This window comes from Mus musculus, chromosome 17 (genome assembly GCF_000001635.26).
Source record: "Mus musculus strain C57BL/6J chromosome 17, GRCm38.p6 C57BL/6J".
NCBI lineage: Eukaryota > Metazoa > Chordata > Mammalia > Rodentia > Muridae > Mus > Mus musculus.
The window spans coordinates 32,365,771-32,378,693 of NC_000083.6; the positions used below are offsets into that span (position 1 = coordinate 32,365,771).

Here is a 12,923-nt window from a genome sequence, read left to right on the forward strand (position 1 = left end):
TGCCTCAGTTTCTTCTTGTTTAAGAAAGAGATGGAGCCGGGCGGTGGTGGCACACGCCTTTAATCCCAGCACTTGGGAGGCAGAGGCAGGTGGATTTCTGAGTTCGAGGCCAGCCTGGTCTACAAAGTGAGTTCCAGGACAGCCAAGACTATACAGAGAAACCCTGTCTCGAAAAACCAAAAAAAAAAAAAAAAAAAAAAAAAGAAAGAGATGGACTTTTGACATCCTTGCCCTGACCTTTGAAAAACTCTCAAGTGCCTTAACCTGGGATGGGTCCAGGCAAGTCTAAAATATACATCTAGACAGAAGCCTGGAAACTGTAGGTAGAACAGCCATAGATGAAAGCCCAGACCCAGGAACCTTGCACCAGTTCTCCCAGTTTAGATGTATTTCATTCCCCAGAGCCAAGAAGTCTGAATTTCACTCAACTATGTCTTATGGCTGAGTTCTATGTTTTCCTACTTTTGTTTCTTGAGACAAGGTCTTTCTTACAAATCACTATGTAAGCCACCTGTCTTTGTCTCCTGAGTGCTAGAATTAAAGGTGTGTACCACCATGCCCAGCTGAGTTCTCTGTCGTTTAAAAGCTCCCAAAAAGTCAGCTTTTTTAGAGATCAGGTCTTTCTTTTTTTTTTTTGTTTTTTTTGTTTTTTTGGTTTTTCAAGACAGGGTTTCTCTGTATAGCCCTGGCTGTCCTGGAACTCACTCTGTAGACCAGGCTGGCCTCGAACTCAGAAATCCGCCTGCCTCTGCCTCCCAAGTGCTGGGATTAAAGACGTGTGCCACTACCACCCGGCAAGATCAGGTCTTTCACTTTTCCTCTAATTCTGCTGAACCCATCCCTGCAATCTAACACTAAATATTGTTTCTAGATTTTCAGCTACTATCAACAAGATGCTCAGAAGTCCAACTCTGTCTATGTATGGCTGAGACAAAGCAATCTACAGTTTCTTTGTCTGTAAGATGAGCACACAACAATCCTATGGCTAGGAACATAGCTCAGTGGCAAAAACATTTGTCTAACATACATGAGGCCCAGGGTTCCATGCCCAGCACATCAAAGCAAAATAAGATAAACCTTTGCACTACAAACTTGGTTTTTGTTTTGTTTTGCTTTTCTTTCGGCATATCTGAGATGACAGAGGTTAAAATCTTAGTACACGCAATTGCTTGAGTATGGGAAGAGTTTGTCAAGGTTGCTGGGTAAAACTGGTTGAATCTAGAGTTTAGATTCTACTCTTTTTTTTTTTTTTTTTTTTGTAGTGAGTGCTGGGCACCGAACTGTGGGTCTTGCTTATGCTCAGCATGTGCTCTATCACTTAGTCACATCCCTAGAGTCTGGATTCTAGATCTGTACCATCCACTACAGTAAGATAACGAGTGGCTCAGTATTAGCCATATTTTAAGTGCTCAATGGCCACATGTACCCAGTGGTGACCCTCGAGGTCAGTACAGAATGTTAAAGGCTATTACTGATGTCTCACAAAATTCTATTGGACATAGTATTCAACATAGAAAATATTTTCAGAACAAAGAATTTGCTGCCCAGCTACCTGGATTGCAAAGCTTCTCTCTCTCTGGCTGTATAATTTGGGACAGGTAAATTAAGTTCTCTGTGCCTCAGATTCCTCCTTTGTAATTTGGATATGATGAAAACACACACCTTAATAGGCTTGTTGTAAGGAGTGCAATGGCTTTGTGCCTGTAAAGTACTGCTGCTTGTAGAAAGAACTCATTGAGAAATTGGATTCAGAAAGGGCCATGAACCAGCCCTTGAATAAAACAGAAACTATCCCTATGTGGCAATATAGTGGTGAGAAAATTTGTTAATATGCTTTTTTAAAAAATAGGATCCGACTATGTGGCTTAGCTCATGCCTGGAATTTGCTATGCAGCCCAGGCTGGCCCTGGTCATCTTGCCCAAGCCTTGGGTGCTGGAGTGACAGGCAGATGAAATGCTTCTAGTCAAGTAGAGTGGCCACCCTCTAACTCGCCCATGCATCCCTCTGAACCCCCGGGGAAGGGCAGGAGCCTGACCTGTCCCCTCCCCTTACCATCTCCGTAGATTGGCCCAGGGTCCTCAGCCCAGGTAGGCGGGAAGGGCATGGTGAGAGGTAAGCGTGGCCGTCTTGAAGTCAGGAAGCTTCTGGGTGGCCCCCCTGGCTCCCGGCCCAGGGGACTTGGGGGCAACTCCGCTGCTGAGGTGGCCAGCAGCTCTTGCAGGATGTTGATGGGTGAGATGGTGAGTTCCCAGTTGGTGATGCCAAAGTCACGAAGGTGGGCCCGGGCATGACTGGAGAGGCCAGCCCGAGTATCAAAACCAGCCCCACAGAAGTCACATCGCATCAGGCTAAAGGTGCCCGGGTCGAAGTTAGCCACTGCAGAAAGAAGACACAGACTTCCTGAGTTGGGGTAGTGGTGAGGGGAGCCACTCTCCTCCCCAACTCTGCCTCCTTCCCAGGACTTTTCTTGCTCTAGAGATCACCCTGGAATGCCTGACTTCCCTTCTGCTGTTGATGCCTCCGCCCGACCAGAAACTCTCAGCTTGTGCACCCTCCCCAAACCAGACAAAAACTCCAGACAGCTTGACTTCCCAGACCCCCACTTGCACATCAGACAGCGTTAGGAACATCTTCTAGGACAGGCTTCTGTGGATTGGCAATTTGAGAGTATTAGATAGACATCTTTTCCTTGTCTATTTTTGCCTGATGTGTCCCATACTATAAATTAAATGTAGGTTCTATGAAGAAATGGACAAATAGAGACTGGGATACTCACATCTGGGAGCCTTCTCTGACCCCTCAAGGCAGAGTTACAGTTTCCTCTCTCAGATTTGGAGCCCTGGTCACTTGATGCCATAACTGCTTAGTTTCCTGGCTGTCTACCACTTACCCCACACTCTAGCATCTCCTCCCCCCTCCCTCCCTCCTATCCTCCCTCCCTCCATGCACTCTCATTCACTCAAACACCATATTAATGTCTTCTCTAAGTGGGCTGTGAACTACCCAGTGTGCTCTAACTAGAGGTAGACCTCTGGAATCAGAAACTCTTTGCCTGGAAATCTTCAGACTGCATAGGTGGCCCAGGCTCTGAAGCCCACCAAGAGTCCTGTTACTTTGCTTGGGCCATGAGTTCTAAGAGAGCAAAACTGTTGTCTAGCTCACTGATGGTCTTCTCAGGGCCCAGAACAGAGATGACCCAGTTCAATACACATGTATTGCATGAAAGAATCGAATGAAAGTATCTGCCTGTGGCTGACTGCTGTGCCCAAACTCCTCTCTCCAGTTGCCGCTGTGACCAGGGCACTGGGGCATTGCTGCACACCCACCAACATTTAGTGGTGACCTAGCCCATGGCTCCCAGGTGTTTCAAGATGGGAGACCCCAAATTTTACCCTGCAGAATGCTACAGTAGGATTCAGAGTAAGGATGGGTAAGTTTAGAACTCTACTGTCCAGCTCTGTGACTCCCAGGCATTGAGAGGGAGATGGATTCCCAAAGCAAGGCCGACGCCCTACCTTTTTTCTTTTTCTTCTGGAAGGAAAACCTGCGTTCAATAGCCTTCACCTCCTCTGCAGAGATGAAATGCCGAACATTATAGCTGACACCCACTCGGTTCAGGTGGCCCCGGACATGGTTGGCTAGCCCGATACTGTAGTCTCCCCTCCCCCAGCCTGAAACCTGCTTGCTCGGGGTGGAGCTTCCTGCTCATTCGTTCTGCCACGCCCACTGCTGGAACCTGCGGAGCCACACCCGTGCACCTTTCTACTGGACCAGAGATTATTCGGCGGGAATCGGGTCCCCTCCCCCTTCCTTCATAACTGGTGTCGCAACAATAAAATTTGAGCCTTGATCAGAGTAACTGTCTTGGCTACATTTCTTCTTTTGCCCCGTCTAGATTCCTCTCTTACAGCTCGAGCGGCCTTCTCAGTCGAACCGTTCACGTTGCGAGCTGCTGGCGGCCGCAACATTTTGGCGCCAGAACTGGGACCTGAAGAATGGCAGAGAGATGCTAAGAGGAACGCTGCATTGGAGCTCCACAGGAAAGGATCTTCGTATCGGACATCGGAGCAACGGACAGGTACACATGCTAGCGCTAGCTTAAAATTTCAGTTTTGTAAAGTGTTGCTGAGGATGCGGTAGGATACGAATTAAGCTTGAATCAGTGCTAACCCAACGCTGGTTCTGCTTGGGTCAGCAGCGTGTTAATCGGAACTAGAAACGGAAACAGGCAGGTTAGCCGCAGCTTTTTAGGAAGCTGCTTAGGTGGAAGAAGAAAGGGTTTAAAGTCATGGATCAGGCGGTAGGCCGTAGCTCTCCGAAGCTACATGAGGTGTGAGAAAAGAAAGGGTTTATTAAAAGGAATAGGCGTATTGCCCCAGTTAATAAAAAATGCATCATAAGGGAGGAAAATGTCCCAAAAAGCAGAGAGAAATATCTCTCTGGGCCTTATAGCAGGAGTACTCTGTTCCCTTTTGTGTCTTGTCTAATGTCCGGTGCACCAATCTGTTCTCGTGTTCGATTCATGTATGTTCGTGTCCAGTCTATATGAATGAATGTTCTATGTTTTGTGTTGGATAATAAAGATGGTATAAAAAACTTTATCTGCAAAGCCGAGAGCTGCCACATGTTTCAGCCAGGAATCAGACACGTGGCGAGAGGGCCCCTGCTAGAAAAACTGTTCGTTTTAGGAAATAAGGTCGAGTGCACAGCCTCTAAGTTTCAGAGTAAAAAAGCTAATAAATGGTTCATGATTAATGTGTTTGACAATGGTAAAGTGTTTTTTATTTTTATGATTGTAGCTACAAAAATTATTATTCTCTGATTGGTCTAAATGTAACTGCTTCATTTGGTTCTTTTTTATTGGTAATGTGCTCTAAGTGTTTTCACAATCAGCTCATAAGTTGTTGGTTAAGATTAATAATTGTTACATTGCTACAGATGGTTAGTGTTAAATTTGATAACTCAAGTTTAGAGTCCTTCCAACACATGGCATAAGGCAGCCCAAGAGGCTGGGTCTCTAAAGATATTTCTAGTTTAGGTAATAATTAATGTGGTTCGTATCCTAAATAGTAAAATTTAAAATAAGATTTAAAGCAATGTCTCTTTATTAAAGCATTAAAGCTTGTTTTAATAGGTATTCATAGATATTAATTGACATCCAAACTTCGTAATATGATAGTAATGCTTCTAATATTGATTTTAAAGATAATAAATTGTTTTAAACTTGGGTTTTACTTTCCCAAGGTTATAGGTATTATCCTAACCTTACACAAAAAACTTAAAAATTATGGTTAAAACTGCTATTGTTCCATTGACTGCAGCTTGCAGTTTGATTTCAAATTTAAGATCTTTAATTCACCTGTATACTGTAATTAAGATAATTACAAGAGTAATCATCTTATGAGAGCGCTCATACAGCTCACTTCATACAAAACTGTGACAGAGTTATCTAGTTATGTTTGTCTTTGTGAATAGATTAGACAAACAGTTTGGTTATAGTTGCTGCCTGGCAGGAAACTGCAGTACGGGCAATTTTTTCACAACACTAAAGTTGTGAAGAACGTTTTAACTGTAAGTCATCTTAAGAAAGAGTATCATAATTTAGAGGCGTAGACAGTTATATTGTTTCTCTAAAATCGGTCCTTATTACAGGAGGGCCAAGATGCTCAGATTAAAAAGTGTTTCACGTTTGAGTCAATGCAGGGCTCTGGGCAGCCCCAGAGCGGCTTGTGGCCTTTCTTTTGTTTTGCAAACAGTGCCTGAAAAAAAAAAAAAAAAAAAAAATTTTTTCCCTGTGTTCAAGAGAAATTCTTTTTAACAGTGTTGCAGATCTATTCAGATGTTTAAAATAATGCTTAAATTCAAAGAGTTTTGCTTCTAGTGAACTGTAATCACTAGAAAATTTTGCCTCTAAGTATGGCTAATGTAACTTTACATTATGTAAGAAAAAATTTTATTGTTTCTGCTTCTATACAAGAAGCCAAGAGTTTTAATCTTTCAGTGTATATTGTTTCCTAAGTGAAAAGTATTTTATTAACTAATGCTTCTTGAAGTTTACCTTAAATCCTTGCTCTCACCCAAAAGATTCAGAGACAATATCCTTTTATTACTTAGGGTTTTAGTTTACTACAAAAGTTTCTACAAAAAATAAAGCTTTTATAATTGTTATTAATTGGTAATTAAAAATTGGTTGTGCCCAAAACAATTCTTTGGCCAAAAAGAAAACATTATTGTAAAGTCATTTTTCTCATCCTCCCAGCCAATCGTTGGCCCATGTGGGCCCAACTAGCTTCTGTGGGGCGGAGTCTTAAGACACAGTTTCCCCTGTTCCAGCACAGATGATCTAGTTGTGTGCTGTAGATGGTGTTTTAAAATACTGAACAATCAAACCTTAATTTGTATATTAATAGTCAATGCCATATCTCTGAGCTCGCAATTGCTTAAATTGTTCATCCCTCAGATACTATTAATTCTCAAATTTACAATTGCTTATGCATATTTCTAGTTAATAAATAAATTATGCACATGTAACTCTTAATAACTTTGCAAGCCTTCTAGTTACAACTGCTCCTTAAGAAAATTGATTAAAAGTGCAATTAGTCACTGCCCCTTTACAGCCAAGTATTTAAAATGTTTTGTCAACTAGTTATTAATTCAAAAGTTTAGGTATTGTAAAATTTTAAAACTTTAACTTCTTAAAAGACAAAAAAGAGAGAAATTGTATCCCCGTGCATACTATTTAGTGCATTCCCATTCACACTATCTAAGTCTTACCTTTATTTTCAAAATCTAATATTTTAATGTCAAAGAGTTTAATAAAGGCTTTATAGTATCTTAAAGGGATCTACTTATTGGCTTATAGATTGATCCTAAAACAGCTACCTTATTAGAAAAGGGAAAAACAGGTTTTCTCCACAGAACGCTTCAGAAACATATTAATTCGTGTGATGAGCTGGTAGGTAAGTTGACTCATGTCCTGATTAAATTGACTAAAAAACTAAATTAAATTCATGTTTTAGATCCATCCTTACTTGTCATTTTTCCAGTTTAGACTAGCTTCTAGCCTTTTAACTTTATGACAATAGTACATCAGAGACTGTATATTCAGACTTAGTAAAATTAGTCATTTAATAGAGTCATAATGATTTTTCTCCTTTCTTCAGTGTGACCAGCCATTCTAACTCAATCTTAGACTGGTCCTAATATTCAGTCCAATGTTAGAGATTCCTATATTCTAAATTACCTAGCAAGTTAATTCAGAGCACATCCTCCACTTCCCCTAGATCCCTAACCTCAGAAGGATTACTGGCCTTACAGCTAGTGGAAAAGGCTATTGAAGAACAGTTTGTCACTTACATAGATTACTCCCTGCCGCTGCACCTGTTAATTTTTAATACGACTCATGTGCCTACGGGATTGCTATGGCAAAAATTTCCTATAATGTGGATACATTCGAGGATTTCTCCCAAACGTAATATCTTGCCATATCATGAAGCAGTGGCTCAGATGATTATCACTGGAAAAAGGCAGGCATTGACTTATTTTGGAAAGGAGCCAGATATCATTGTCCAGCCTTACAGCATGAGTCAGGACACTTGGCTGAAACAGCATAGTACAAATTGGTTGCTTGCGCAATTAGGGTTTGAAGGAACTCTAGATAGCCACTACCCCCAAGATAGGTTGATAAAATTCTTAAATGTACATGATATGATATTTCCTAAGATGACTTCCTTACAGCCTTTAAATAATGCTCTATTGATTTTTACTGATGGCTCCTCTAAAGGGCGAGCTGGATATCTTATTAGTAATCAACAGGTTATCGTAGAGACTCCTGGTCTCTCGGCTCAGCTCGCCGAATTAACAGCAATACTGAAGGTTTTTCAGTCTGTGCATGAGGCTTTTAATATTTTTACTGACAGTTTATATGTTGCTCAGTCAGTACCCTTATTAGAAACCTGTGGTACGTTTAACTTCAATACGCCGTCAGGATCTTTATTTTCAGAATTACAAAACATCATTCTCGCCCGGAAAAATCCGTTTTATATTGGCCACATACGGTCTCACTCTGGTCTTCCTGGACCTCTGGCAGAGGGTAATGATCGCATTGACAGAGCTCTAATAGGAGAAGCCTTAGTTTCAGATCGGGTTGCTTTGGCCCAACGTGATCACGAAAGGTTTCATCTTTCTAGCCATACCCTAAGACTCCGACATAAGATCACAAAGGAGCAAGCGAGAATGATCGTAAAACAATGTCCTAAATGTATTACTTTATCTCCAGTGCCGCATCTAGGAGTTAATCCTAGAGGCCTTATGCCTAATCATATTTGGCAAATGGATATAACCCATTATACAGAATTTGGAAAACTAAAATATATACATGTTTGCATTGATACTTGTTCAGGATTTCTTTTTGCTTCTCTGCATACAGGAGAAGCTTCAAAAAACGTAATTGATCATTGCCTACAAGCATTTAATGCCATGGGATTGCCTAAACTTATTAAGACAGACAATGGGCCATCTTATTCCAGTAAAAACTTTATTTCATTCTGTAAAGAATTCGGTATTAAACATAAAACTGGAATTCCTTACAACCCCATGGGACAAGGAATAGTTGAACGTGCTCATCGCACCTTAAAGAATTGGCTTTTTAAGACAAAAGAGGGTCAGCTATATCCCCCAAGGTCACCAAAGGCCCACCTTGCCTTCACTTTATTTGTCCTAAATTTCTTGCACACCGATATCAAGGGCCAGTCTGCAGCGGATCGCCACTGGCATCCAGTTACTTCTAATTCTTATGCATTGGTAAAATGGAAGGACCCCCTGACTAATAAATGGAAGGGTCCAGATCCAGTTCTAATTTAGGGTAGGGGCTCAGTTTGTGTTTTTTCACGAGATGAAGATGGAGCGCGGTGGCTGCCAGAGAGATTAATTCGTCAGATGAACACAGATTCTGACTCTTCTGGTAAGTATCATTCTAAAGACTAAAATTCCTTTTGTGCTTAAAATTCAGCTGAGAGCAACAGCTCTCAAAGCTGTTTGTGTCTCCAGCTACTCTCTGAACCAGCTCCCGACAGGAGGCAGGAGACTAGCCTCAGATTTACAATTTGCATTTGAATAAAGTACCTAGACTTCCCGGAAAGAAGTTCTGCTTTCCTACTTTCTCACTGTCTTTCAAGATTTTGTCTTTCAAGCAGGTAAATCAACATTCCCGAGGCGGACCAGTAGATGTGCATCCCCGCCCCCCCTAGAACACACAGGTGGCAGCTGTTACCCCCAGTCTCAGGACATTTCCAGCATGTGGCTTTCAGTCTGAGTTAAAAATTTAGGTTTACCTAGAGGGCTAGAAGAGTAGATTTTTCTATATTAATAAAGATTGGTTTTTATTTTGATAGACAGGCTTAGCCCCTTAGCTGACCTCTGGCTTTTCACCCTTGCTGTTACCGCAAGGTGTCCTTAGCTCGGTAGGCTGTGGAAAAAACAGGGATGAGGAGGATCGACTTCCAGCTCCTATTTTACCCACAAATCGTGGTGTTATTAACGACATAATTCTTGCTTAGGCTTTGCTAATTCTGAGGTTGATAATTCTCCTTTAGGAGCTGCACAGCACTCAGAACTGTGCATACTGGTTTGTGATTGTACAAATTCAGTATGGGCACCGCTTGGTGCAGAGATACTTACTGCAAGGAAAGGTCCGGCTTGACCATTTCTGAGTTTCCTGTGAGATAAACCCGGTTTGAAAGAGGTTGGTACCAAATTTTGGTTAAAAATAAAAAATATTCTCCGGCTCTACCTCGCCTCCCCAAAAGGTACCGAGAGCCACATGTGTGGGTTTTACCCACGGGAGGAATCGGGTCCATGTCCACCCAAGCCAAGGTTAAAAGCCCACTCATCTACGGATGAGAAAATCATTTGATCACCTCAGTTAAGCGTTGCCTTATTTAACTTAATTAATAGGGGGGAGAGAGATTGGAGACGTACTATTGAAAGGGCAAGCCCTTCACTGCCTCCCACCCAAATAAAAAGGCCAATTGGCCTTGTACTACAAGAGCCGGTCACTCCTTCTCCCTGTTTCCCACCTATCTTCCAAAAATGCGGAGGAATATCAACTTAGTGCTATTTTCACATCGTTCAGTCAAACTTAGCCAGAGTTCCAACGCCCTACTTAAAATTCAACTAGAAAGTTACCTACCAAGTACTAATTAGCATTATAAAGTCAGAGTCTGCAGCTCCAGGCCTTTCAGTTAGTTGTTTACTAGAAAGGACAGTCTTAAGCCAGATACAGTTTACCATAAGAAAAGTTAAAGAATCCCAGTGAAGCAAGTTTTTTCTTTAGCCCTAGATTCCAGGCAGAACTATTGAGCATAGATAATTTTCCCCCCTCAGGCCAGCTTTTTCCTTTTTTTTATTTTGTTAATAATAGGGAGGAGATGTAGTCTCCCCTCCCCCAGCCTGAAACCTGCTTGCTCGGGGTGGAGCTTCCTGCTCATTCGTTCTGCCACGCCCACTGCTGGAACCTGCGGAGCCACACCCGTGCACCTTTCTACTGGACCAGAGATTATTCGGCGGGAATCGGGTCCCCTCCCCCTTCCTTCATAACTGGTGTCGCAACAATAAAATTTGAGCCTTGATCAGAGTAACTGTCTTGGCTACATTTCTTCTTTTGCCCCGTCTAGATTCCTCTCTTACAGCTCGAGCGGCCTTCTCAGTCGAACCGTTCACGTTGCGAGCTGCTGGCGGCCGCAACACGATACCATTGTGGAAACGATCAGGACAGTAGGGGCATTTCCGCTCCTCATGCTTTAGTGCCATGGCTGGGTCCCCTTCTAGGAGTGTGTTCAGACCCAGTGAGCCACCCAAAGGTGCATCTAGGAGCAGGAAGTCCAGCGGGTGGGTGCTTCTCAGCTCGGGCTCCTCAGGCGGCAGCTGTGGGGATGCTCGGGTGGTGGCAGCTATGACTTGTGGCCTGAGCTTTGCCATCAGAACGATAGGTACCATTCCTTGGAGCTGTTGCTGCTGAGTTTCTGAGGCATCGACTGCCTGCAGGGCATCTTGGAAAGTCTGCTTCAACTCAAGGGCTGGCTGAGGGATGAGGCTAGGGATGGCTAGGGGTGGAAAGGCTCCATTTTCAGGAGTAAAATCCCTTTCAGAAGTCAGCACTACATCTTCATCTTCTTCCTCTTCCTCTTCACTCCAAAGATGACTCTTGTCTTCCATTCTCTGCAGGTGGACAGTGCTTTTGTTTCTATTGCGCTGTATAGAATAGGAAGCAGATGCCATAGGGGAAGGAAAGGCCAGCTTCCCAAGAGACTGCTGGCCTGAATTTAACAATGGGAAATTTCTCATGCCTGGCTGCTGATAGTCTGGACCAAAGGCAAGGTCAGGGTCATATCCAGAAGGGTTCTCTTGCCAGACAGAGGCCAAGAGAGGCTCAGATTTGCTAAAATAGTCCACGGTGGCAGTGTCGGGTGAGTGAGTATATGCATCCTGGCTAGTACAGGGCTGGCTAGTGAGGTCCTCAAAGGCCTCTCCAACCTCCTCCCAGTGGGCGTGGTGGGCGTGGACTAGCCTCGTGTGCTCCCTGAGCAGACTCTTGCTAGGTGCTGTGAAACCACAGTGAACACAGGTATTGAGGCCTGAGGAGTCTCCATAGGAGGGATAGACGAGGGTGCTAACATCTAAGACTGGGCTGCCACCCCTGAAAGGTTCCGTGGCCTGCCGGCTGGGCAGTGACCCACGCACATGCAGCTTGGCATGCTGCATGAAGGCTCTAGAGGAATTGGTGCCAAAGACGCACTTGGAGCATTGCAGTCGTGCCTCACGGCCCTCATCACCTGGAAACTGCTTTAGCTTTTGGATCTCTTCAATAATCTTCTCCCGGGAAGCCTGGTGCAGTTGCCAGTGCTGTTCCAGGGCAGTGGGTTCTGTGAAGGCCCAGCCGCATTCGCTGCAGGCCAGTGGAGCCAGGTCAGCTGGGGGCTCCTGGCCTGGTGCTCGGCGGTGCTGGCTCATGTGTTCTAGGAGGTGTTCCTTGTGCTTGAAGTAGATGCTGCACTCGATGCAAGGAAACACAGCTGGCTCCTCTTCCTCTTCTTCATTGCTGTCCACTCCACCAGCTACTTCCTGCAACAGTTCACACAGGTATGGTCCTGTCTGGACTGGGGACAGTAGGGGCTGCAGTCGCTCCACAGATGCTTCAGAGTTCACTGTCCAGGTCTGGGTGGCCACTTCTGAGGCTGATGTGTGAAGACCCCACTCAGAAGGCTGGGCCACCTGCCCAAAGTCCTCTAGGTCCTCTCTGGTACCCATAACTTCCATGTCCAAGGTCTTGGGAGTGTTATCCACTGGCACAATTACCCTCCTAAAGGAAGTGACAGTCGGGGGCTGGGCAGGAAGGTCCAGGTGCAACCCTGTATCCTTCAGGGGCCCCTGTTCATCTGTATCTTGGAGCCAATCAAACTTGTGGTGGCTTGGAGAGTATTTCTCTAAGAACTTCACTTCACCCTGGTGGTGCAAGAACTTTCTAGAGCCCTTGAGCTTGGCATAAGGTTTCATAGTTCTCACAATAACTGAGTCCTTGAACCTCTGCTCAGATGGGGTACCCTCCCTGGCCTCCTGGACCATGGGATGTTCCCAAGACCCCTGAACATCAAGGGATGCAGGGAAGGGACCCAGAAGATGGGGTGGTGGGGAGCCCGGCTGAAAGTCCAGGCTGTCTCCATCCCAGTAGCTGCAAGGAAGTGCCAACAGGGATAAGTTAGCTGTGACCCTTGGTTTCCCTCCCTAGGGTAGTAGTGACAGGGGGTCCTCCCAGGCGGGATGGAATTGTTAGTTCCTTGAGACCCAGCGTAAGGGTGACTGTGCAGAGGTTGGGAGTAATAGGGTAAAGGTGAGGAAGTCCAAGTGGGCCTTTCCAGAGGTATTG

The 12,923-nt window shown here is 44.3% G+C and overlaps 1 protein-coding gene across 37 annotated transcripts in view; it reads right to left on the reverse strand.

Annotated features, from left to right (window-relative positions):
* Positions 1 to 12,923, reverse strand: part of Wiz (widely-interspaced zinc finger motifs) — a 35,455-nt gene that overhangs the window by 11,724 nt on the left and 10,808 nt on the right. For 30 of the 37 annotated variants that reach the window (NR_033525.2, XM_017317399.2, XM_006524058.2 and 27 more), the window contains one exon: positions 2,054 to 2,377. Coding sequence is in view for 36 of the 37 variants with exons in the window: in XM_017317399.2 (XP_017172888.1) it covers positions 2,054 to 2,377 (324 nt within the window). In the remaining variant the exon portion in view is untranslated. Of the gene's footprint in view, positions 1 to 2,053; positions 2,378 to 3,516; positions 3,735 to 8,528; positions 12,729 to 12,923 lie in introns of those variants that run through there. The other 7 variants (NM_001372223.1, NM_001372225.1, XM_030249672.1 and 4 more) reach the window with 5 other exon arrangements.